Source organism: Gnatocerus cornutus, chromosome 8 (genome assembly GCF_029298725.1).
Source record: "Gnatocerus cornutus isolate USDA-ARS CGAHR chromosome 8, icGnaCorn1.1, whole genome shotgun sequence".
In the NCBI taxonomy this organism is placed as follows: domain Eukaryota; kingdom Metazoa; phylum Arthropoda; class Insecta; order Coleoptera; family Tenebrionidae; genus Gnatocerus; species Gnatocerus cornutus.
Genome location: NC_142240.1, coordinates 8,529,072 through 8,555,980, shown reverse-complemented (window position 1 = coordinate 8,555,980; position 26,909 = coordinate 8,529,072). Strand labels below are relative to the sequence as shown.

Sequence of the window (26,909 nt, the reverse complement as noted above, 5' to 3'; positions counted from 1 at the left end):
TGATAAAAAACATAAAAAATACTGAAAATCAATTGAAAATAAAACAACTGACAAATGTCAAACAACTGTCAGTTTTTTTCTCGACTTACGTAAATGTTCTCAAAGCCTACTATTGACGACAACGAAATGTGTACGGCAAAATTGTCTAGGGTAATTTTCTCTTTAAATTATAGGCGCACTTCTAATTGTCATTTATGACAATTAATGACAGTTGTTAGTTAAAATCGGCTAGCTATTGCAAAATTTGAAGAAATTCGGTCGCTAAGAGCAGTGGCTGCTGATTAGTAAGAGTTGTAGGTATTAATGTTTAGAGAAAAATCAAAAAGAACGCCACTGCTCAAAGCCTGATTTACATTATGGAAATTAAGAGAAAAATCCATGACAACGAAAAAATCGTTCACATTTTGGTGTCGCCAAGAGTATCTTAAATAAAAATTTGTAGATCATATGTTACAATACTTGCTAAACTGCACTGAAAATAAGAGAACTAAGTTTGTGACAAATGTGACAGTTCTTGTTTGACATTTCGCAGAAATTGCAGGAGTTTAAAAAATCATTGTGTAACTCGCTCTGCTGAACGACCAATCACAGCGCCGCATTTTAAATTTGCCGCAAAAAATACAAAAAAGACTGCAGAAAAATAACCTTTTAATTTTCTGATTTTTGGTTAAATTCTCCATTTTTTGTTTCGACAGACGATCTATACAGGAAAGTAGAGGCAATCGAGAAAATCGCAGCTTTTACAGAAATTTAGGGACTTTTTTGCAAATCAAACTTCTAACTTTTACAGTAAATTGAATAATTTATTTTGCTTAAATTTGTGAATTTTGCGTAAATTATACGACTGTTTTAACAGAAGTAATGTATAAGAAAGTGGAGCCACATGAAAAAAAGCAGATTTTACAAAGTTTTTTTTTAGAAATAATTTTTTTAATTTTTTAGCAAATTATTGTGTTTAGACAGGTGAAGTTTTCAAACAAGTATACTATATTTCAGAATTATTGACATCTCGGTAGGCCATGTCTGTGTAAAACGCCTCTAACAATGTGAACGACTTTTAGCATTTTGGTTCTAAAACTGTCAATGTTACATTTTGATGTTATGAAGTAAATTACTTTTTTAAGCTAATGGATTGATATTTTAATCAGATTCTGAATCTACCATCATAACACAGATTTCTTCTGCTTCAGATTTCAGTTCCTCTTCAGAATCTGATGAAACAGATTCTAAGTTGACGTGACACACATTACATACACATAGGGATAAATATAAATCTAAAAACACTAAATACGCTTATATTAGAAGATTCTGCCAACATAAATTTGAATTTCCAAGGCACACTGAGATGTCAATAATTCTGAAATATAGTATAAAACCCTATTAAAAAAATAGCAGCTTTTACAAAAAACTAAGCATTTTTTTATATAAATTTAGGAACAAACGTATTTCTCTTAATTTTGCGTTTTCACCATGTATAAAATTACCAAGTATTAAATTTTTTGGAACTCAAACATTTTATTCTACAGCAAATGACTCAGGTACCCAATTTCCAAAATTAATCCTGTTTTTGTCTCAAGAAACGAATTATTCAAATTATGTTCCGCCACTGGTGCGCTAATTACAGTTTGAAGTTTGAGGTTATTTAAATTACCGACCGTGTTTGACATTTGCTGGCATTTTTGACGTTTCGACCGTTTGTTCATAAAAATGATAAAAATAAAAAGTAAAAAAAGCAAATAGTCCGTGTTCAACTAATGAACTAATGAAAAGCCAAAATTCCAACGTTTTTACATTTTCAAGAGAATTTCATCATTGCTACTTGTACTCTTTTCAGTACCACCGTGATTTTAGTACTGCAAACTGAAAGGGGTAAAACATGACCCCCTCACACGTGCCCTTTTTTATGCGAGTCAACCCTACCACCCCTTTGATTCGCACCATCTGCAAAGGGAACAAACAACCCTTTGTATGTTTTTTTAGGGAAGGGTTTAAATTGTACCAACATTAAATTACAGTGAAGGTAAAAAATTACTTCCTCTGTATTTTCTAGTGCTAACTTCTTAGTTTGGTGAACACAATTATGTTTGTAGGCTTCAAGACAGGCACGCAGATGCTGAACATAACAGTGAATTTTTTCCCTTGTATCGACTGTGATCATCGAGGAGATTGTATAATACTTTAATGGCTTTGGTATGAAACTGTAAAGGGTTACTCTCCCCTTTTAAACTAAAAAGGGGTTTAATACATAAGTAAAAAAGCAAGGGCTGGAAAAGTATAAAGAGTTTTGTCGATACATGGTGTATGGATTCGAAGCTCGGATCCCCTCCACTGGAGAATTTTATTCGAGGAAATCTATATGCTAGGTAGTCCTCTGTAAACCTTTGAAAGAGAGCTTTACATATGCTCCACCCCTTCTTTAAAACAGTGGATTTTTTTATGTAAAGGGTTCCTTCGAATGCTTAGTTAGTCAAGGGACTCCGAAGAGTAGAGATGTAGAGCTGCCTCAGTATTTGAATCTGGGGTTTCAAGTGAGGATAGTAGCTCATTTTCAGTGATTAGATTTTCCATTAACTTAGAGTGGTAATAGGAAAAGGAATATTCTTTTTTTTAGGTATGTACAAAATTTTCTTTTTTTGGCCTGACCCTCATGTCCACACAAATGCAAAATGAATTGTTAGTTGCATAATAGTCATTCTAGTTTTGGAACTAAACACAACAAAACAGGACAGTTTCAATTTCCAATAAAATTGATTAGTTAATTCTTAATATTAGCACTATTTAAAATCGCAATTTGTGTGGGAAATCCATACCTGTCAATAAAATATTTCCTTTCAGTTCCTTTGTCATTGGTTAGATCATAATGACATTGTAATTGATGTCATGTTTTAATAGTGGTTTTTGTGTTGTTTTTTTTGCATAATTTTAATTTCTTTGAGGTTAACGAATCTTTTCTGTTCAGTCCTTTTGGATTTTTATGATCCTTTTGATCTTAATTTTCTAGATTTTCCGATCGTTTGCATTATTGGACTATTTTTATCGACCTAAACTGCTCAAAAATGACTAGGGATGTTGGTTTTGTACTATTTTTATTCTTATTTTAGTCGTCTTTAACGAAAGTTACTTTTTTTCTTCTATAACTAGTTTAGGGGATCAAAACATAACACCTGCTCAACCAATTTATAGAAAAATTCTTAATTTCTTTAAAATTTAACCAATTTGGATTTTGGATTTAAATCATTCTAGTATTGAACAACTTCGCACAGTAGTTAATGCCTGGTATCTATTAAGCATACATACTTAAATGTCCTCATAAAATGTCTTCACAAAGAACTAGAAGAATATTTCTCATTAGTTTCCAACAGTTTTTCCTTGAGCAACATGAGCTTAAAGCGGACTTTGTAAACTATTCTAAACATTTTCAGCAGGATTAAGGCCATACGATAGTGGTAGCAGGCGCAAATGAATAATATAGTTGTTATTAAGGGCTGAAAAATGTTTGCGCCATCGGATCGGCGTTATCGCCAATAAAGTTAAATTTTAGCCATCAACAACATTATATTCAAGACGTACAAATTCTGTAATGATTTTTCCAATAGAAAATATAGCGCCCCTGCGTTATCCCCACCTTAATTGATTAGAAATATTGCAGCAAAAACCGACTTTTTTGTTATATGTACACCTTTCTTCATTGACGGTCATTTTGAACAGAAAAGCGAGATTTAAAAGTAAAAGATATTTTTTCTTTGGCTAATTGCGTCCACTTTTTGTCTGAATAAGCTAACCTTTAACAATCTATTCCATCTAGTCTTATTCAATGGCAGTCCAACAGTGGCTTCAAAGATTTTGAACTGTTTTTAGGATGGATTTTAAGGTTTTTACTTATGAAAGTTTTAACAATTTCTACTTTTGCACGACACATCATTTTTTGAGTTATTCTTACTGTGAGGTTACCTTCTCTGATTAAAAAATAAACTCCTTGCATAATTTTGGCTTTTAGTAAACAGAAAATACAATTTTTCTTAATATTTTACAATTTCATCATTTTCCATAATGAAGGCAGCTTCTTAATTAGTTAATATTTTTTCAAGCAAAAACCATTCAGGTGGCTTAAAGTCTTAAAGATTTATCTGTAACATTATCATGTAGAAATTTTTCTTCAGTAGAATTCAATTTTGGCAAAATATCCCATTCTCAATGGCTGAAACCATATGGCTTGGTTTTTAGGTTTTATTTAAGCTTTTAAATCTTTCGACATTATCATGAATACGTACTCTAAATTCGGTCTTTCTTGTCTGAATACTTTCTACATACATTTTTTATCTTTTAAGGGGGGAAATAGGGTTAGACGGTTGAAAAAATCTTTTTTTTTAATTTCATACATTGTTAGAGAAACTATTGAAAAATATGTTCTCAAAATTTCAAACTTGTGTACACTCTAGCTTGAAAAGTTTTTGACTAATCGATTCGAAAATTGGCAGGTACTTTCTTTATAGTATTACGCTCTAATATGAACCTAAAATCGGAATGTTATCATTATTAATTTTTTTTTACGAATAAATGTTAAAAAAAATGGTAAAAATCATGGATTTTTGTATTGACCTCTGTAAAAAATTAAACTTAATTAATTAAATCTTCGGTGTTTTTCAAGGAAATACTTAAAAAAAATTACAGTATATACTTGAATATATGTATAAAATATTAGCAAACTTTCAATAAATTATATTCCATTGTTATACTGTAAAAAAAATCATCAAAATCAATGAGAAAACGCTGTTCTAATAATATTTCCTCCCTTAAAATAAGGATTTCTTGTAATTCTATACGTTGTAAAGATGGGGTTTTACTGGATTTTTAATTCTATACAGAGTGTTAGGTCAGGTTACGGCCATAGCGAAATAGTATATTATGAAACGCGTTTCATAATGAACATTTTGCCGCACGCACGTTTTTAGTTTTTTCTACATAAAGTAGTAAGTTCGGCAAAACGCATTATGAACAAGTATCATACGCTATTTTTTCTATTTCGCCTTATTTTAAACGAAAAAACTTGATTTCGAAATCTAGGGAATTTTATGGTAGTTGGCATTTGCAAAATGTTTAGGAAAAAAAATCGAAGTAGCCAAATCCAATTTCAGTCAGTTTGACGTTTTGAGGCTACTGGAGCGCAAGAGATCCAAGAGAGCGAAGATGTTGATCATGATCATGATGGTTCTCTTGCATCCAAAGAGTTTTTCTCTGATGAATTATTAAGCCAAGTATAACAAGAAATAATAGTGTATTGATCGATTTATCATGGTTTTTCAAAACCAAAATCTACATTGTCAACGTTGACGGCATGTTGACAGTTTGTCTGCTCCAAACCTAAGAAAAATATATGTTCTTCGAAATATTGGCACGGTATTGGTCCATTACGATACCGAAATACGCTCAAACGCGTATCCAAATATCTTCATTATGAACGCGAAATAAAAAATAGTACATTATTACACGTATTTCATAAGGCGAGTATTGTAGCACGAATGAGTCAAATAGAATGAGTGCTACAAGTCGTCTTATGAAATGAGTGTAATATACTATTTTTTCTACTTTGCATTGTAAATAAATTTAAAAATTAATTAGGGATTTTTGACAAGTTAGGTTGGTGACAAAAGACGTAGTGACATTTGTCTAACAAAATTTCAATTCAAATAATTACTGACGTTTTCTGTTTAATTTTGCAAAATTAGGTATTACAACGTTTGGTTTTCTTCTGATTCATTATTCCTAAATTCACATTTTCGTGATCATGATGATGATCATCATTGAGGTTTTGATTCAACGTTTAAGTGTCGGCATAATAACATAGCCAACATAACCAAAAAAAATTACTGTTTTGCGTGCTATAATAAAAACAATTGTATTTATTGTGAAACGCATTTGCGTTTGCGTTTCACAATGAAAGTATTGTTAACGCAAAGTAGAAAAACAAATTTTCCTACGACCCCATATGAAAGTGGCATTTTCCACACGGTTAAATGACTCCGAAAGTTGATGTTTTCGTACATCCATTTCCGAAAGTAAAAGTCATACAAATGTAATTCTTGAATTTTTGTCTTAAGTATCTAGACGATTCACTGTAAAACAAGATGCATAATGGTAAAAATGAATAGGTTAGGTCGTTTCTGACAAGACAATTTTGACAGGTCTGTGCGGATATATTCATATCACACTAGTGACTTTTACTTTCGTAAATTGATGTACGAAAACATCAACCATCTAACTATGTGGAATACGACTTTTATTCATATAAAACCTCATGGTCGTAAAAATGATAATTAGAATAGATAAGAAATGAACTATTGTCAAGCCTTATGGTTTCTTCCTGATGATGGAAGGTCGTAGGAAAAATAGTGTACACTACTCGTCGGAAAGTGTCTTTCTTGCACTCGTGTAACATCTGCACTCGGCTGGCGCCTCGTGCATCTACATTTACACTCGTGCAAAATTGCTCACTTTCCGCACTTGTTATGTAAATATCTATTTTGCATCAGAGTCAGAGCATATGAAAATTTGTAAATTTTTATCTTTGCAATTTGGGGGTGTCCATAAGTGTACTTTTGTTGGAGATTCTTTATTTTAAGTAGACTGAAACTGAAAAATGCAAATTCTAAAATTTTAGGATCCCAATCCTTCCGCTTGTATCTTATTCCGCCCACGTAAATAAAATGCATTATCCTAGACATTATTCCAGCGTCCTGTTCCAAATGGGGGCAACATTTTAAAATAAATCTGATTTATCGTATTCCATACATTACCATTATCTTGCCATAAACGTAAAAATACCGATGTGATACGTTGCCGGTATCCTGAATGTATTCCTAAATTATGAGTTCAGTTTGGCTCAGTCCGAGCGCCCCATACATATTCCCAATCCAGCGGATACGGCCACATTAATGCGGGATATAGCTGGCGTTGAATACTGTATGAGCAAAGAAACCCTCTGTCTTTCCCTTAGCATCACAGTCTCATCGTCGCCCTTATAACGTTTCCGACTAATCATAATATGGAAAACGTCGAGAAAGGTGGGAAATATATTTCAGATATGACGTAATATATCGGAGATGGTCGTTGGGAAGGGAGCGAAGACATTTTAATGCTCCAGTGACGGAAAACCTGTGGGATATCGGAGTGATGCATTTTCTTCGTGTTGCAGTTTTATGTGACATGATTATTATACTACGAGCGCAGGTGGCGATGACCAGGACAGAGGATATAAAATAAAAAGGCGAAACGGGGGAGGTCGACGACCAAAATTGAACCTATTTATACAAAGACATGTGTATTGAAATGTATGACAGGCGGTTTTTCATTCACATTTCTTTTCTATTTCTTCGGTACATTCTTAGTTCCAAGATCCACAGAATTAAACGTTTCAGGTTCAAAGCAAAAATGGTGGATGCGCCAATTTTCTACGACTATTTTTCTTTCAATTTTAAACTGTTGGAACACTGCAACTAGACAGAATTAAGAATAATACGAATCACCTACTATAGATTTAAAGAATGGATGAAATTTTAAATGAAGTTTTTAATCCATCAAATTAAGAGTGAAAATTAATGACAGATTCATCAGAGTTACTTTAGAGGCATTGAAGTATCATGTAGTAACATTTCGCTATTTAACAAATTTGGTTTCAGTTCATGTTGCTCGTTGTTTTGAGTGTTCATTCATGACGCAAAAGCAAGTAGCATTCGTTCGATGTTTCTATTACTGACACACAAATAATTAAATTATGCCTCTTGGCTCCAGTTGATTCTACACTCATGTGTCAACCCTTCAATCAGTGTGGGAATTTGCTAAGACCTACGTGCTAAAATGCAAAGATATCTTTGATTAATATTAATAGGATCTCTCTTTACAACAAAGAGAAATACTTGACATACTATACCAGAGCTCATTAATATCGGTCCAGTCATTAAAAAGTTAAGTTGGCGGCAGCCCTTAGTGATTTTTATCGATAACAATTGGCAGCAAAAGCATTTGACCTTGACGCATCTGTGGCATGCGTCATCTTTCACAACATTGCCAAAATTTTCTATGAAAATCATTCTTTTGCAACAAATTTTTAATTAGTTATTGATTAATACACTAAACTTAGACAACGTGTTAACCTTAAAAAATCGTTACATTCAATTTTTCCCTAATTGAAGAAATTGAAAGTCTGATTTACACCCAAAAATTTTCGAAAATTTACACAGGAGAGTGGACTGATAGGAATGAGCTGCAGTTTATTTGATTTTTAAATACAATTTCTGATTTTAAGGTTTGAATAACTTGCGGCCATATTCTTGTAGAGTTTGGCCAATTGAATAATAATAAAATTAGAAAGTTTTCAAAAGTTCGTAGTTGCGAAAAATACGAATTAGATGAGGAAAAATTGGTGGAGGTGCCAGATTTTGTATTTTTAATTTTTGAATAAAATTTTAATTCTTTGCAAACGTTTGGAGCTTAAGAAGTTTTACTGTGTTCTTGTAGATCACTGAATACCAAGTAAAATCTTAAAAGCCAAAATAATATAAACTTACTTGCAAATTAAATTTCTAATTTTACCAAAGATTTCCGCTCAGTAATATTTATTCTTAAAACATAAAAGTTTCTAAAGTTGACAAAAACAAAACATTCTAAACGTGACAGTTGGCGAGAATGGGCTGTTGACGTTTCTAACATCAAAACTTCAATTTCAAAGTTTAATTCAAATTCATTCAAATTTAATTAGAATTTTACTTTGTGCGAGAAAATTAGAAGAAAATTTTATTACACAAACTTCAAAGTTCAGTTCCATAGAGAATTCGATTTATGCAGATTGCCAAGTAAACTTTGATTTACCAAAACATTAAGCTAGTTTGATTTTTATGTTTTTTGAATGGATAATAGACTATATAATAATTATATGTTATTTTTCCTGCAGAGAATTTATCGATTTACAAGGAGCAATTTAGAAATTGAGGGATTTGAAAAGTATAAGTTAGATAATGGATACATATCAATTTTGTATAACACAAGCAGCCGTAAAGTTTTTTACTAATCGCAAAATATCATGATAAAAAACAAAAGTTGCATAAAATACCTGCAAATCTGCCATGAAAATAACAAAAATAAGTTTTTAGGCGACTTAAACTGAAAATGGAATTTTTAAACCTCAAAAGCGGCCTAAAAGTAAGTTTTCTGGACGCAAACATTTTTGGCCGATCTATGGTGGCGCCATCTACCCATAGTTTTGCATATTACATTACCCAAATTATTTGGATAAAATCAAATCGACAAACTGCTGTAAAGTGCAACAAAGACGTGTTGAATTATTGAAAATGAACATGTCTAGCATTGCTGCTGCAACATCAAAAAGAACATCAAACCCAATTCACACAAATTGTGAACCTATACATGCCGAAATTACAAATGTAAATAAAAAAAATATGAACTTTTCAGAAGGATTCAGAAATATTTACAATTGAAATAATTAATTGACTAAATCAATAAATCATAAATAAAAATTAATTAACTTGTAAATTTTGTGTGTATCACGGCCAAAAAGTGCCATTTTGCCCTCGTCTCGGCCATTAAAAAAAGGCTCAGCCAAAAAAGAAACACTTTTTGGCCTTGGTACACAAATAACAAATATTTCTGATACTTCCATAATTTGGTGACAATTTGACAAATGTGACAGTCCTTTCCGCAGGAATTTCAGGAGTTTAAAAAAATTAGCATAACTGGTAACTCGCTCTGCTAAACGATCAATCACAGAGCCGCAAAAAATTTTGAGCAGGAAAAATGAGGGTTAAACGAGAAATTTCTCCTAAACGAATTTTTGAATATGAATAGAAAACGCGCCAAAATTTTGTGAAATTTTTGTGAGAAAGTTTTTAACTTGGGCTCTGTGAAAATGATTTAGATGGTTATTGTTATTATACAGTGTGAACTTGCGCGTAGAATTCCATTAAGATTTTACTTGGCAACTCCCGAAAATTCAATATACTCTGACGTGGGTTTTATTGTAAGTTTTCTTTAGCAACGAAGCACAAGTTCCTGAATTCGTCGCACGATATCAATCTACTTTGACAAGGGGATGAATACATTGCTAAAACAGGCAATATGAGATAGCTGCAGGCTAGGCAGACTTTAGGGATGATTTTTATGTTGCAATTTTCCGGCCCTAGACTCGCTCAGTTGTTACACGAGATGACGAGAGGTCGTAGGTTAAGTAAGTTTCAGCTATCGCGTATACACCCTCGTTGTTGCCATTTATCAGCGCGCTTTTTATAGTTCGACTTATCAAGAACTTTTCTTATTACGACATTATGCAGGAGAAACGAAATAGAAATGATTATTTCCAATGGAATTTCGATAAAGGTCGAATAAATATTTTCGCAATTTAGATAATGCGCTCGTCTTTTTCCCCGAGTGTTTGCCTTTGCATGTGGTCGTTTTTTAACCTCGAAGCCTGTCACCCTAATGTCCCTAGGGATTTCTCTCGGATATCGGAAAAAAGAGGATGTTATTTTAAATGGAGCGATGTTTATAATCATAATGATAACAAAATAATTCGATTCCAGGGTTTATCCACCAATTCCATGAGAACATTTTCATTAATTTCATTTGCATGTAGCAATTCTTCCTTGTACAACATAACTTACCCTCGTTACCGTCGCAGGGGGTGTACAAATGCAGTTGTGTCGAGTGCCAGCACATCGTAACTCAAGCAATGCGCGGGGCGTGGCGCGCTAATCGATGCTATATTGCGCTATCGATTGCTTCGGTTTGCTTCACTTCAACCACTACTCTGTAACTTTGCAAAACGACACAGAAAACATCGACAGACGACACGCAAACGACTGATTTGCGAATGTCACCCTTTTGTCGTGGGGTCCATTTTAATATCAAGACCGAAATGTTTTGAGGAACATAAAGGAAACATAAAATACAACTTCAATTTATTTCGATTCGCTATTCGTAAAGGTCAAGAGAACCCTCATCAAACCAGCTATAAACCGCGAACAATTTTTGACATGTAGGAGGGCAAATCCCCTGGTTTTAGAATAAAATTCACATTTCACACGCCGACGGCCCACGCATGAATAAGAAATAAACTGCCGGGATTTCGAGGGGATTGTGGCATTTTGCAAATGGACAGAAATTTTTGAGGGAGGAAATGCAGTTCTTATCGCAGCGATTTATTTCGGAGGTTTTTTAACCACGAGCGATGAGGACGCAATCATTGAAATGTAGCAACCAAAAACGTGATAATTTAGTAGTAGTGGATACGAAAAGAACTGAGAAGACAAATTAATAGAAATAAAAATAAGGAAATAATGGAAAGACGAATTCAAGGAATCTAAAGGACTGAAGAACCGCGAAAACTGCAAGGAAGTGTTGAAATTGAAGATCTTGCATTATATTTATTTGGTGGATGAAATGTAATCTGTCCAAGTTTTAAACGCCCCGAGTGTTTGTAGTCATTTTTGCACCCCCATGTCAAGATTATTCGAGACACTTGTAACTCTGGCTCTTTTTGTTTTTGGTCAATAAAAGCTCGTTTTTGTAGCCTGTCGGTGTTGAAGTGTCTGAGGAAAAAGCTCGTTTTAATGCGTCCCCGAGGTGGTTGTAACTCAACCACACGCACATACATAATGGAATGGGGAGCAAAGAACTTTTCACTTGTATAGAATTTCCGTATTCAACGGTGGCAAAAGCAGGCGAGAAGTTGCGAGTTGTTGATGTTATTCCGAGCGCGTGTTGGGGATCTCTAAAACGCCACTGTCGAAGAGTGAACTTGCTTTTATGCTTGAATTCTGCTCCGTTGAAATACTGTAAATAAGCGCATTCGCGACAGGAAAACTACTTAGCTGATGCAAAAACTCACTGCATAATTCATCCATTGTTGTTTTATTCATCGTCCCGAAAAATACGCAACACTATTTTCACGTGATTAAAAGCAAATCGCAAATGACGAAAGTCTCCCCTCGAACGTTTCTTTTCCTAGTTTCGCTTTATTTATTCGCACCCTCTTTTGACTCTCGGACGTTCGACAGCGACGCTTTGATGTCGGCTGACGCGAATCCTAAGTAACAACTTTTATTGGACTCCAATATTTATAACTGGGGGCGATAGCGCTCGCCAAATTCGAATATAACCAACATCAAACGAAAAGCGAATATCCAATTTTTTCTCTAATACGATCCGTGATCATCAAACAATATGCTAAGTCTTAACACTACATTTCCAAGTGTAAAGATAAATTACAGATTACATCAAACTCTAAGATTTATGGGCTTTTCTTTGATGAATTAGCTCGAATTAATTTACAAGTACTATGGGAAAACAACAGTTGATTATCCCACCGCATTCGCCGTTCTGCTCGCACAATTTGATATGTTTTTAAGTGCGTTGGGGGAACTCGATTTCTGAATAAAATCGTTTTCGGTATAAAATCGAATAACTTCAGGTTATTTACCCAACATTGTGTAACGTGGAGCCTTGGGGTGGATTTAAAATAACAATTTGAAAACATGTGAGTGGTGGTAATGCCGCATTTCGCTGTTTATTCACCCTAAAAAAATAACTCGAGTTTTAGAGGGATGAAATTTGAAATATCGCTCGTGCTTTCCCTAAAATTTCGCAACGAGACTTCGTGTCCAACGCCCCTTTACAGCAATCATGTGCAGAACGAGTAAATATCATTTCCTGCCTCGCAATAAAATTAATTAGATGCGGCCATTGTAAATCCATTGTCCCGACGTTTGAGCAACGTTTTTCAATTTGAAATCGCGGCATTCCGATCCTCCGAATCGAAAAAATTCGAGATATTTACTTCTTTTAATTTCCGTCCGGCGAGTAACGGGCCAAGAGGAACGAAGGTGAGTGCGAAACATCCAACTAATGAGTATTTTTCAATTTGTCGAATTGGAAGTTCGCTTTGATTCAGACACGTCATTGTTCGGTGCGGAGTAATTCCGGGGTCCGGGGAGATGTGTCGGCGGTCGAGTGCGAGGTCGAGATTAGACTAGCGACTTCGACCCCTGGCAGGGGTTGAAATCCAATCTTGATTTGCTATTGCATTCCTACAATGACAGTCCGTCCGGACTCCGTCTAACCGTTTGTTTGCTACTCTTTGTTTAAGCGACAGATTGGAATAGGATCTCGGCTCGGAAGGCTCCCTTTCGCCATTTTATGAAGCGCCACACAAAACCTCTTCCGATCAAACATAAGGAGATTGCTAGGATTGGATTCGGCACTCGACGCGCCAATTTCAACTCGCGAATTTACAAGCGCGATCATAAACTTGCCAAGCGAAAAACCCTCTAATCACCTCTCGTTCGAAGTTAAATTTAAATACCGGCGCCTCCACCAAAAGTGTAATTTAATCGAGCCGTGCGCTGTTCATTTTACGCAATTCCAGTAAGGCTCTCGGTGTAGATACATTATCTAGTGTTGCTAAAAGCTTTACGGTTGGCAGCACTGCAGTAATACACTAATGCGTGGGTGGGGTAAGTGACACCTTGAGCTGTCGGCAACTGAATAGTTGATGGATGATCCACTGGAGATGCCAGAGACAACCCTTTATAGCTTTCTACATACACTAAACTCAGAATGGGGTGCCAAAGAAAACACGTTTATTTACGTTCGTTACATAAGGCAAATTTTATAGAGGGGCCGGTGTACTAGGCTCTTCCTCATAGGCTAGAACTTCGTACGAGTTCACTTCTACTTCTTCGCGGTTGTGGGGAAAGTATAATTTCGCGCGTCCAATTGTCCCGGAGCAAACTTTGCCTATGATAATTTCGCCTTGGTATCTGATGCGGCCGATATTGAGAACTTTGCCCCACTCCATACCCCCGGGGACTAAATTCTTGTTGACTGTTGTTACGTGTAATGTAGCTGCGTTTCCTTGGATCCAGTGGAAGTTGTGTTTGTGGCGACTGCACAAAATCTGGAGAAAATGCATATTCTATTGGTTGTCACTAAGACATATTGTCATATTTTGCGTTATACCTTGTTTCCGACCGTTGTGACGTGGATTCCTTCTTTCGACGTGGTCAAACTTTTCTGGCCCGGGTAAATCGTCCCAATTAAAATTCCATGATGCAGAACAAAAGCTTGGCCTATGTACGTAGGATTGCCTCTTAAATCTTTTCCACCCTCTACCGCATCTTCAGGGATTTCGCCATTATATTCCCTCCAGTAGTAATCTTAAGAAGAAAATTTAACCCAGAAACACTTCCTAATCACATTAATTACCTTGTACAGCTTGTGAAAAATAACAGAGATAAATTACCACGAAGAACAATTTCAACATTTTGATGACACTCACCGACAAAGACTGAACTTTTTCGTCTGCACAACATGATAATATCCAATTTGATAAGAAATGTCACGACTTGGAATTCCCATGTTTGCGGCGTAATTTGATATTGACTTCTTGCGGCAGCATGCATAAGTAATTTTTTCATTAAACATACAAGAACGAATTAGGGTCTGTTGGAATATTTAGATTCTGCTTTGGGGGCGTAAAAAATGTCTTCGCTTATTGAATCATCACATCCGCCCGTTTAATTCAACTAACTTGTTGGTTAAGCTAATTAATTAGACGATCCGTTAAAAACCCGCAGGTCGTCTCCCATAAATATCCCAATCGACCATATGCTGCATCGATGATATAAATAAATTACAGAAATAAATTTTAATGGAAGGACGTTAGCGCCACGAGAAACTATTATCGAACATTTTATTGCCATCAACTGTGACTAAAGTCACTAAATTAAAAGGTACGAGTAGAGGGGCCCCTCGAAAACAAAGGGCACCCTAATGAGCCACATGCAACTGTTGCAAAAAAAGTCGTAAAGGGCAATATTTAATTATTTTTTAACAAAGTTATTTTGATTTTGGTAACATTTTCAATTGGTAGCCTCTTCACTTTTCACGTAATCAAATATTGCCTTTCTTAATTAACAGATTTCCACGCTCCGCCTTCGTTTCCTTGGAACCGCCGCTGCGGAATATTATTTCAGCGATTCCTTTTCTTTGTGTTTTAAAAGAAACAAGCACAGTTGCAGAAAATGAGTTAAGTGCAACTTAATGTATCCATTACATTCGTCTGGAACAAGATTATCAAAACTAATGGTAAATAAAGGTGGCCATATTGTCGCCTGTTCCGACTATAATTTGATTACACGACGAATGTATTCTTATTACACAGTCTGGCGTTGTTTAAAACCTCCAGTTCTGTACGAATTCTTGTAATTAATTTGCGACAAGCCCTTTGATGGCGGAGCTTTCGAGACTGTTTAAAGTTCTTGACTTTTACGAGGCGAAATTGAAACATAATTCGGTCATATCGGTGAATGGACATGAAAGATAAAAAATAATAAAAATAAAACACTGGATGGCCCTCGACGCCATTAGTACATGTGCGATAGAGGGACAAGTAGGAACGTATGTAGACACATAACGAGGGATATTTTCTTATTCTGGGGTCGTATCACACGCTTGGTGGGTGGCTGCCGCCACCACCACCCGCTCCCCTCTTTATAAAATCCCAGTTTTTCTCCAAAGATGAGTACACGCAATGTGAACATTTATCGAAACTTGTTTAACATAAACAAAGAGCTTTTATTAATAGTTGTAGTAATATTTTGTAGCGTTTGGTGTGATGTGACCCTAAAAGCGTATGGGGACGAATCCCTGGTTTACGCAGGGTCCCTTATCGCGCCCGAGCAGCGCTTTTGAGCCTAACTGGGCTCTGTTCTGGAGAGTCCTTTATTCCGATCGCTTCGCATTATCCTACGCTGTGCATCCGCTGATAAGGCGTTCTCTCGCTCGTTTTTCTTCGCAAAACTGCAAACAATCAAACAGTCTGGCGATGTCCACCTTGAGGCTAATGAGGCAGGGCTCGTTAGTCAATTGTCTTGCTGACAACGCCGCCAAGAGACGTTCTGAATGCTAAGCAGTCTCAGATAAGACGGAATTGATTAGTCGGGTCGCTATTATCAAATTACCTGGCGGTTTCACTTAAACAATTAAGTTTGTATTGTTTCGGGGATTTTTCGCTACTCTTTTATAAATAACTGCATTTGGGAAGGAAAGGCTTTTGTTCGCAGTTGGGCCTTAACGGAGACCGTTTCAGAATTTCAATGCAAATTTTCAAAGAATTTTCAAAATCAAAAATTGTCTCTTCAATTTTTAGTTTGTCTTAGCATATTGAACAAAAAATAGAAATAATATTTACAATAACTTAGAGGAATGTTCGGAAGTGCCGCCTAGTTCTTTGAGATTTAGAATGCAGAAGCACGAGAGATTCTGTCTCTCTAAATTGGTGACAAATAATCCTCGCGAAAGAACCGGCCGATTATCGTTTTGGTAAACCCAAGTCGAAGAACACACTTTTGGCACTTCACCATAAAAACATGCATATTATGTGCAATTTTGGTCACATTAAGTTTGCGATGATCACGAAAATCAATCATTCCCGGTCGAAGGACGGCAATTAACTTAGTGTAGTTATTTAAATTCTAAAAGCATAGCGCAAAAAAAACAAACCGGACGTAATGAAACCAACAAATATGACTCTTTTTTACAATCTCGACTAATTCATGAATACAGGGTTTCCCAGAACTCGTGACCCAGAGAACAAAGGCTTATGAAGGCAACAATTCTGAACCAAAATTTCAAAACAAAAATTTTCTAGCTTAAAAAATAATCGAGTTAAGACAAAAAAACGGTAGATTTTCAAACAGAATTTGAAAATCGGTAACTATGGACACATACTATCGTTCATTGGTCAGACTCTTGTTGCCTAGGAAATTGGGATGACCTTTTACTCCACCTATAGAATAAGCTTTCGGGATTGGTTGTTAATTTTTTACCCTTTCTCGAATTCTATTTAACTTAATCAATTTTTGTTTTAAAATTTACCATCTGTATTGCTATCGGCACTCTCCCTTGCTCTCTGGGTCATGAGTTTTGGGACACTCTGTATATCTGCACCTAGAGCAAAAATCGACTAACTCCAAAATTCGTATTTTTATATTTGGCTGTTACAGTTAAACGCAGAAAGTAATAAACCCACTTTTTTAAAAATATAAATGTCAAAATGAAAGCTTTAATTACAGACAAAATTATTTTTATGTAACTTAATGTAAAGTGAATATCAATTATTTTACAATATAATTTGCTGATCGAAATGCTTACTGATAATGCTTGAAATCCCAGGTCGCTGCTCATATTTTATGAAAGTAAAAGTTTTGGCAATTTTTTATTATTAACCGTTTAAACGCATACGTACGTTTTGGCATTTTTCTCAGAAAATGCAAATGATAAAAATTTGAAATTTTGGGGACAAAACTAAGCGGATAAGGCGAATCGAATAAATAGATTCACGTTAACCAAAGGTTATGCTGGAAGTGGCAGTCAACTTGCTTATTTTATACATATACAGGGTGATTTTTTAAAAACGGCAGGTGTTGTAGAATTTTTATTTATGAACCGATTTCAAAAATTTAAAAAACAAATTAAATGGTTTTTAATTCCCTATAAACTAATGATTTTAAAATTTTTCTAAATGTCTTAGTATCTTTTAGGCGATACTTAAGTTTCTTATTTTAAATTGACACCCATATTTTTTTTTCATAATTTAAAAGATATTAATTTTTTTGATTCAGAAATGTGCAATATGTTCTACTTTTACAAAAAAGATTAAAAAAAATATCAAAAATGAAAAAATTTAGGCAATAAAAGTTAATAAAATCTAGGAGCGTGGTGTCAAATAACACAACATTGTTATTGTAATGTCAAAAAGCAGCAAATAACAGAAAGAACAAGTTTTCTTTCAACAATATGGGGCTACACCTTACAATGCACAATGCATTTCTCGTAGGTGTCAATTGTGCAATAAAAAAAAACGGGATGGCGTTTCAACAGTATTTTAATTAAATTAGGTAGATGTTTTTTCTGATTTGTAATTATTATTGTCTTTTGTTAATAATAATTAAAAAAAAAATGCCGATCCTTTCTGTTATTTGCTGCTTTTTGACATTATAATAACGGCATTCTTTTATTTGACACCATGTACCTAGATTTTATTAACTTTTATTGCTTTTTTTTTCAATTTTGATAATTTTTTAAAAAATATTTTTGATTAAAAGTAGAACATATTACACATTTCTGAATCAAGAAAATTAATATCTTCCAAATTATGAAAAAAAAAATGAGTTCCAATTTAAAATAGGAAAGTTGAGTATCGCCCAAAAGATACTAAGACATTTAGAAAAATTTTAAAATCATCAGTTTATAGTAAATTAAAAACCATTTAATTTGCTTTCTAAATTTTTGAAATCGGTTCATAAATAAAAATTCTACAACGCCTGCCGTTTTAAAAAAATCACCCTGTAGAACACCCTATATACTGTAGAAACTCATCTTCAATTTGCATATAGAATTCAAAAATGCAATAAAATATAGGCTGTTCTATATAAAATAAGCAAGTTGACTGCCACTTCCGGCATAACCGGAAGTGTCCGGTTAACGTGAATCTATTTATTCGATTCGTCTTATCCGCTTAGTTTCACAAGAGGGAAAAAAAGTTTATTTTCCTCTTTACAAAAAAAGGACAAAGAATTAACATTTTTTGCTTATTTTAAAACAGATAAATCTGCAATTAAAATTTTAAAATTATTAGTTTGTACTCTTAAAATTAATTTTTTCATTATTTTTATTTATTAAATTTTGTAATCGTATTTAAATAATAGCAGGCTGTGGATTCACAATATCAAATAGTGCGTTAATAGTTATTTACAGTCGCGTGTGGTAACTTACATTTTACAGCGCGAAATCAGTTTGAAGCACGACGGCGTAGCCGGAGTGCTTTAATGATTGAGTGCTGTAAAATGGTTAACGCACAAGAGTTGTATTAAACTTTTTGGCCGAAAAACTTTTAATTTAAATAATTGGGTTTTTCAGAATTCATGAGAACTGTCACATCTGACATTTATAAATTTCATCAACAGTCAATTCTGTCAATTTTGTAGTTGGTGCACAAAAAGTACACAAGATGGCGCTGTATAAAAAAAATGTTTTAATTTAACTTTAAAAATAGAAATATTGTCTTAATTGAGATAATAATTTAGGTAGATATTCCACTTTGGTGATCAATCTTCATTATGGTAAAGTGAGTTCAATTTACAAACGCATCTGAAGAGCAGACGATTTGGGCAATTTTTACCGCACGCCGTGTGTAAACGTCCAGGGCGCTTGTAAATATAATGTTTCCGAAGATGTCATTTGAATGTTAATGTGACGTTTACAATTCGTGAGGCCAAAAATATTTTTAAATTTAATGTGTAAGTATTAAAAAATTGGAAAAGAAATGTATCAATTGCATCCTTAACAATAATTGAGAAAATTCAAAACAGTCTTAAAGAATTACGACTTAGAATTGAACTATGTGTTGAAACAGGTAATGGGTCAATGAAATAGTGGAAATTGGCTTGAGATAAGGAACAAATTTCATTCCTTTGACATTTTTTGCAAAATTAATAATAAAAAAGTTTTTCGTTATTTTTTGTTTTTTTCGATTTTAAGAACACAGCTTCATAATATTAAAGTTTTCATTAAAGATTTATTTATTTTAAATTAAGAAAAAAAGTTATTCCTTTTTTTTGTAAAATGAAAAATAACGGTTTTTTTCCTCTTGTGAACTCAATCCGGGGACATACTGTATATACCGTGTTATACCTAAATTTCTGAAATATCTCGATTTTCTAAAAAAAAATCAATTAAATTTGCATTACAAAAAAAATATTTCAAACATTTTTGAGAATTTTTTATTTCAATTAGAGCACCAAATTTGTTTACTATAGATTCACATAAAAATAAATTGTCACATTCCAAAGCTTGCTTAAAAAATCAAAAGTGTAAAAATATTTCTTTTTTTCGTATTTTTAGTAGGAAATATGTGTCCAATCAATAAAGTTAACGCAAAATTTTATTGTAGGTTTGTATTGTGCTTATTTTTCAATTAGCGTGGCGATTTTGAAGAATATTATGTGGTACTTATGTGCAGTTTTTTTACAAAAATCAAGATATCTCTGAAATGGTTCATTTTAAGTGTAGCACATTATAAAGTCACTCTTATGAATGGAGAATCTGAAAATGCAATAGTATATGGGGTGTTCCATTTTAAATAAGCAAGTTGACTTCTACTTCCGGCATAACGTCACAAATACGTAAATATTGTCATTCGATTTGTTTTATTCGCTTATTTTTGTTCCCAAAATTTCAAATTCTCATCTTTTGTAGTTTATGAGAAAAATGTCAAAACGTTTATAATAGTTAAAGGGTTAATTTAACAAATATGTAACAACAAAACACACAAAACAACATTGAAAAATCAAACAATAACAAACCAATTAACAAAAAAACTTGATAAATCTTCAGCTTTAGCTCTATGAAGAAGGTTTTTAAAATAATCTTAAACTAGTGAGAATGGACTTGTCACTTTATGCTCTCAATGTAGGATAAAGTTAATACTTTTTCTAATTTGTATTTTTACGATATATTGATTTTTTTTTGTTTTTTTACGTATAATTAAAAACAATGTTTTTAACATTTTAATTGAAATGGAGTTAAGCTTTTTTAGCTCTTAGGTACAGATATAATTGTATACAAATTATGTTGTTATTGTAATTTTGCAATTTTCTCACACAAATGCAAGTTGTAACAAATTAGAAGCCCAAATGCGTTGATGATTTAATTCTCGTCGACGTCAGCAGTTCTATTGCTAAATTGCATGTTTATGTATAGTTGCGTGCAGAAGCCTAGTGAGAGTTGTCGATAAGCACGATAATTTACCGAAATAGAGCATTTCATCAACGGTCGTCCATGTCTTATTTAAATGGAAAAGCGTAAGATTTTTCCCGCAAGGCGTAATCCCCCACTGAGGCAAAGATAATGCCTGCCATTTTTCTGGACACCAGTCGCATTATTTTAAAAACTTTTTATATCCAACGGACATTTCGAGCGCGGGCTTTATGGAGAAACCATCAATAACACGACGCTCTTTAGTGACAGGAGGTTTACAGCCATGCGACGAAAATCCCGGAATATTTTTGCCTGTACAAATTGTGTATTCCTGTGCGTGAAAATGGGCAGTTAGCCTAGTTCGTCCTTAATTTTGCAAGTTGCGAAGTGCCATCATAAATATGTATGGAGTTTGGACCATGTGTCTGTTCTAAACAGTCAGGCAAATTTAGTTGCAGTGTCGGTAGCATCTGCTCGTTTATCTGGAAACCGTCTTGAAAAATTACTCCATTTCGTCCGGTGAGATTGCAATCTGTGGCGCCATCGCATTATGCCGACTGACTCTGTTTCAGGGCTTCGATGGGCGATCTTATTTGCCACCCCAAAGAGCTCAGGTGTTCACGGAATAATTAAAAGATAACGACTTTTGGTCGAAGATTTACATTTGGGATGTGCTTTGTCGAATTCCTTAGGAGTCGGAATGAGCGCAGACGTCTGACTGATGGCTGACAGTTGACATGAGCGCTACCTTTTAGAGAAACAAAGAGAGGTTGTTGACGAAGACGGCGGATGATTATGCTAACTCGGAGGCTGGATTTGAATGCGAAATATGCGCGGGCTTTTGTACCTTAGAAAAAATCCACAGGTGGACGTTACAGTCATTTTGGCGCAAAAACATTGGGGATGGAAACGAAATCAGCATCGGCATAATGCGTTTATCATTAAATATTACAAACAACTTTGATTTAGAGCCGACCCTTCTTGATTTATCGGCTTCTCTAAAAAGCAAACTCATAAATTCGAAATCCTTTGAAAGATAGGATCCACCCTGCAAAATTGGTACGCGCCGCGTAATCATAAACTGCTAAAAAAATCATATAATGGCAACACATTTCAATTTCCCCTGCCCGATGATGTCCTGCAGCAGCAGGGGGCAAATGTCACCATTGCGGAACGCAGTATTGATAGTAGCATTATCTTTAAATAAATTGGCGAAAAGGGGAGGAATTAAATCGCGAGTTATGATGAAATTTGTTGTATGGCGTAAAGTCGAGACTGTTGTAAGCGGCTTAGGACTAATTGGAAGGTCGAGTGTTTCGGTGCGCGCTTAGGAGAATTAATTAGGGGGAGGAAGATGCAGAAAGGACGAAAGTTCTACATATGCAGTACGAATAGTAGCGACTGGTCCAGACGAGGGTGAATCTCTCAATATCGATCAGGCAGCAGTCCAATCAAACCCTGTGCGTGACAACTCTCACTCTCTGAGCCCTTCTCGGCACCCCCATCATCCCCAAGCGCGCTCCCCGCGCCTCCCCCTTCATCTGCACACAAACACTGCTAATGTGTAGGCTTTGCATCTATTCTAATTTGCGTGAGTCATGTCCGCCGCGAAAACTCCCCATAAATATTTAAATGCGTTCAGAAGCAATTTCGTCTTCGATCGTTTGTTATAAAAGTTGAAATTCCCATGTTGTTAGCTATACCAATATTTTATATAACCTGGGGAATTTTGCTAGCAAAATATTTTGTGCAAGAGAATAAAACAAAAGATAAAAGAGTGGGAAGGGCTTTGTTCCACGTAAATTGAATTTGAAAATTGGCCGCCATGCACTTGGCTTGCTAAGATATGATATACTTTGTTTTCTTTGTGTATGCTATTCTTGCTTCCCGTGTTTTCTTTTGGATTTCTGATACAATGAACACTGGAATTATTCTGGTTTAGTAATTATAACGGATGAATTCAGTTATTCCTTCATTTCCTGCACCGTAATGAAATTCTTGTCAATCAGAAAATGCAAGAATTTCTCTGTAAAAATTACGTAAAACCAACCGAGATTTCTCCTACTTCAAACTTTCATGAGCTTTCAGATTCATCAGGTAATTGAAAAAGCTTTCATCGGGTCGCAATCGCGTTCCTCCAAGATAAATTTTGACTCAACCTTTTATTCTACGAGTTTCTCTTAATTAAAGTTGGAGGCAATTTTGAAACAAAGCCCTTTACAAGCGTCGGCTTTTAAAGCCATCAATATTGACGAGAAACGACATTGTGCAGCATCACCCTCTGGGAAGTTAAAAAGCTTCTGATATGATTTTGCCAGTTTTTGACTGCATTAGTGATGATTTATGATGGTTTTTATTCAGTATTGCGTGGTTACCGGATACTTTAGCATAGTGTATCAGTCACGAGCTGACAGGATGTTATATAAATCATCATTTGATCCCGGTCGAGACACGTCTGGATCACAGGATCATTTATCGCACTTTCTCGTGTCGATAGCGCGGAAAATTCTGGCGGAGGTAATAAGAGGATTTTGTGAAAATGGGTCACGATTCTAACACTTTTGGGTTTTCAGCTACTTCAGGTTGTTCAAATATTTTGACTGTCCAAAGGTGCAAATTTACCTGGACGTGACAGGACTATTTCTAAACTAATTGCGAATGAAACCAAATTAAATACGTTCTTTCTGTCTGATTCCAGGGTGAATTTTTGAGCTACATATCGCTAAATTGAAATCTCCATTGCGACGGAATAGTTCAAGTCGGACTACGGAAACATTTGAAGCGAGCAGGTCTGTCGCTGGCAACAATGGGGTGTAATTGGTTTCAACTTTGGCTCCACTTCACCTATAATGATTCTAGTTGACTTCCCAATTCCACGCTTTCAAACCTTTGCCCGGTATGTAATGCTCAAAAATCACATCATAAAAGTATAAACAAAAGCTCGTGATCAACCCGCCATTTTCTTCGTTCAATTTGCAATTTAAAATAGGGTGAAAAAACTGGTCGGCGATTGGTTGAGAAGTTTCAAGTCGCTGGAAGAACCCTCGCGGGTTTGAATCTCGCGCATGTTCAGGGGGTAGTTTATGTACGTCTCACGGATTGGAGCTGATTTACATAAGGGTAGTCACCCCTTTATCTGGTGTTTTTTAAGGGTTGCTGTCGAAGTAAATGTAATTTATACGTGATATCTCTGACTATACTCTACGATGATTGCTGCGAGATCGGACCTGTGGGAACAAAGCGGTCGAGGGTAGCAACCCTGCTGATGTTATGACGTCAGGTCGGGATTTGAATGTATTCGCGTGGCTCTCGGGATTTAGACATGTTATCGTGTTTTTTCCGACAGGAAAGAGACGTTTTTGAATTTATACAATGTCCGTGTTTTAGATGAAAACCGCGCGCGTCTAAAATGCCTTTGTCCAGTTAGGAGAGGTTTTTGCGGCGCGCAAATAAATCCATGTCTGAAACGCTAAGAAAATTTCTCCCTTGTGAATACGGAAGCAGCTTACATAAAACAGGGGTGGAAACATTTCTTTTGAAACTGAAAATGCATGGATATACACGCATCCATACACATGTGTCCTGCTCGCTTTATTCCAATTCCATCCACGACCTGAGGGCGCCGCAGCCAAAGCTCCCCCAAAACTTTTAATCTCATTGGAAATCATTCTGAATAGGTCGCTTAAGACATAACTGTAAAGTTCGAAATCGCGTTTACGCTCGTTACGAAAATATGCATTTTACGGTGCGTTTAATGTTTATTCCTCGTGTACGGACATAATAAACATAATCCCATGTTTCTGTGTGCGTTTAGATATCACATTTGTCTGTTGTTTTACCAACCGAGTCTGCAACAACCCCGACTTCCTTAATGCTAACTGCATTTCTTAGATCTGATATCATTTAAATATCGGTGCCTGCATTTCTTATCTTGATTGCATATTTGCATTATGCAAATGGGGAAAAATTACAATGGAATACCAGTTTGCTTGTATGTTGACCACTCAGAACAATAATTAATTATGGAAATTAAATCGATTCAGACTGATATGAACACATCGCGCATTCCGACAAAGAATTTCGGGATTTCTTTCATGGAAATTGCTCGAATTTGGTATGCATACAAAAGTGCATTTTTTCGCCGCAAGTGCGAAACATGCTAATTGGGGGAAAACACACGTTATAAATTTTACTGTGGAAGGATCTGATTTTGACGCCTCAGCGCTTATACGAAAAACAGAGGAAATGCAAAACGACAGAAAAAAATGTCAGGAAATCCTCGAGGTCTCAGATTCCGAGGGTTAGAAGTAAAAACTGCAAGGCACTTATTATACTTTCAAATAAAAATCATTGTCATGCAGTCATTCGAATTAAACTCAATCAAAATGCGTAATTTATACCAAACATGATCAAGATACAAGATTCAATTATTGATGATAGCGTATAATTAAAAAACGTATGTTTGTTTAAATTCCAAGCTAACGAGTTTTGCGTGTAAGTGAAATTGAATTATAATTGGGAAATAAAAAAATAATTGAAGATTGGTGGTGGTATCAATCGAATAAATTCCATGGTCCAAATTATGAAACTTTCTATATGATTTTGAACTTAAAAAATATGACGTGTTCTGCGAATTTTCCGGTAATTTTCCCCAGCATTGGCGGCGACGTATTTGTATACGCTGATGATGTTTAAGAGTTTTCCTCGTTAAAAGAAAGGAGAAAATTTAATACCGTTCTGAACCAAACGTCGTAAAATTTTCTTTATGTGTCTTGAAGGAATAACGAGATTTTGGTGCAGAATAGATTTCCGTCGGCCCCTCTTGCAAAAGGAAAAGTTGACGATGAGTCCGAATGTTAAATTAATTAGATATTAAATCGTTTTGTTAGTTTCGGTCTGAGTGATATGCTGGTCATTGAATTTTCGCAAATGAGAAGTCTCATAACGGTCCGCGCGCTTCACTTTATTATTTATCTGTGTTTCAATCACGTTATATTGTTAAGTAAATTACGATTAATAATTCATAGAAGCGATGTTATTTTTGGCTGATGGTTGTTTTTGCGTCCCGATAAATGCTCTGTTTGTTTTGTGTGTAAATACGATTTGTATCGATAAAAACGGTCCGAAAGTACATATTTATCTGATCGGCGTCCAGCGAGTGCACTTTCCACAAATGCAATGCAATGATAATATTGGCTTGTTATTGAAACATTACGAATGCAATATGGACTTAATAATTAGTTGGCGGCCAAGTTTGTATCGCTGATGATGCATGATCGTCCTCAAACGAGTAATTACCATTACAAATTAAAGTTCTTTAACCGTATTACGATTTATTCTAGAGTTTTTTCCGATAAATGTGGATATATTTATAAATTCCGGTTCGGACGTGCATTGCTTTTGCATTTTAAAAGCGTTTAATAAATCAACAGACGCGATTATAATGTTTGATTTACGGACTTCTCGCTGACCTCAAATCGATTTCGTTTCTTTGATATTCGAAAAATACAACTTTTTACATTATTCACTTTTATTCCAGGATTCATGGTAGCGAAATCCAACCGAGATGGCTGGCTTTCCGGGAGCTTGGAATATTAGAAAACACAAGCTGCGTTATATCTGAAACAGAACCGTTTTACCAAGTCAATAGGCTTCGTTTCCATTTCGAATAAGGACGACGACGAAAGGGATTTTCGCACACAAGAAGAATGAATTTTTTTGCTTTGTTATGCATTTTTCCAAATCCAACCCTGCCTTGCTTTTAAATGAATTGAAATTCTATCCGTCTAACGTAAATATATTTTTCAGGTTATCCTGATTGTGATATGACAACGCCCTGCGCTAATGAATTGAAAGTCTATTCCGGCAACAATGTCAACATGGGGACGAAGACACATCCACACACAATTCAATCCGGGCCTGATTGGCCTACCCTGTTCTGGACTCTCAAACAGAACAACGTTTGTCTTTGAAGTTTACTTAAAGTCTTGCTTGACAATGACAGGAATTTCGAATTTACAACGCCTCGACTTTGTGTTCAAAGTGATTCAGCTACCTAGAAATTGGATAATGGGAAAAGCGAA

At 35.1% G+C, this 26,909-nt stretch overlaps 1 protein-coding gene and 1 long non-coding RNA gene across 5 annotated transcripts; one reads left to right on the top strand and one right to left on the bottom strand.

The window, feature by feature from the left end:
- The first annotated feature begins 1,646 nt into the window (after positions 1-1,646).
- LOC148169457 (uncharacterized) lies at positions 1,647-26,499 on the top strand. Of its 4 annotated transcripts, none has more exons than XR_015770556.1 (4): positions 1,647-2,020; positions 2,091-2,190; positions 23,525-23,722; positions 26,366-26,499. It is a non-coding gene; the product is annotated as an uncharacterized LOC148169457 (long non-coding RNA). The 4 variants fall into 4 exon arrangements; XR_015770555.1 differs by having other exon boundaries at positions 2,091-2,528; XR_015770554.1 differs by having other exon boundaries at positions 2,091-2,611.
- LOC148169458 (pfs47 receptor-like) lies at positions 13,625-14,360 on the bottom strand. Its single transcript, XM_088043682.1, has 3 exons — positions 14,272-14,360; positions 14,026-14,222; positions 13,625-13,963 (listed from the first exon to the last, which is right to left on the bottom strand). The coding sequence occupies exons 1-3, from the start codon at positions 14,327-14,329 to the stop codon at positions 13,676-13,678; spliced, it is 543 nt and encodes a 180-aa protein (XP_087899808.1). The 5' UTR covers positions 14,330-14,360; the 3' UTR covers positions 13,625-13,675.
- Positions 26,500-26,909: the final 410 nt, after the last annotated feature.

What these genes read in the sequence shown, in the direction of transcription:
- LOC148169458 (XM_088043682.1), bottom strand. Translation starts at nt 14,329, where the DNA reads ATGTTGAAATTGTTCTTCGTGGTAATTTATCTCTGTTATTTTTCACAA. An exon ending in TTTTTCACAAGCTGTACAAG is followed by an intron (nt 14,223 to 14,271) that starts GTAATTAATGTG and finishes TTTCTTCTTAAG; the next exon opens with ATTACTACTGGAGGGAATAT. An exon ending in TCACAACGGTCGGAAACAAG is followed by an intron (nt 13,964 to 14,025) that starts GTATAACGCAAA and finishes CATTTTCTCCAG; the next exon opens with ATTTTGTGCAGTCGCCACAA.